Raw genomic sequence first — 344 nt, forward strand, 5'->3', positions numbered from 1 at the left:
TGGTTGCCTAAGGATGAGTGAACTGGCCCAGATCAGAAAGGAAGCAGTTCAGAATTCCCACACTGACGGGTAGCAGGACTGTGCCTGGGCAATATGGCAAGATCTTGGTTCTTAAAAGGAAAAATAAAGAACAGCAGCTCATTCCCCTCTGGGGAGGGCCTGGGTCAGGGTTACACAGTGAGGGTGGGGAGAGGCGGGCCCACAGTACCTCCCTAGATGGGTTGTCTGAGGACCCCTCTGGCCACCTCTCCACAGGAGATGAAGGAGGACATCTGGACAGTGAAGAGGAGGAGGCACCTCGGCTCATGCCAAACATCCCAGAGGACCTGGAGTGCCAGGAGGCC

The 344-nt window shown here is 56.1% G+C and overlaps 1 protein-coding gene across 1 annotated transcript in view; it reads left to right on the plus strand.

Moving 5' to 3' along the window:
* The window catches only part of GOLGA6A (golgin A6 family, member A), a 9797-nt gene extending 9535 nt beyond the window's left edge, over positions 1–262 (plus strand). The window contains exon 12 of the mRNA XM_011933013.1: positions 256–262. Within this exon, the coding sequence (XP_011788403.1) occupies positions 256–262 (7 nt within the window). The remainder of the gene's footprint in view (positions 1–255) is intronic.
* Positions 263–344: the final 82 nt, after the last annotated feature.

This window comes from Colobus angolensis, unplaced genomic scaffold (assembly GCF_000951035.1).
Source record: "Colobus angolensis palliatus isolate OR3802 unplaced genomic scaffold, Cang.pa_1.0 Scaffold99, whole genome shotgun sequence".
Taxonomy (NCBI): Eukaryota; Metazoa; Chordata; class Mammalia; order Primates; family Cercopithecidae; genus Colobus; species Colobus angolensis.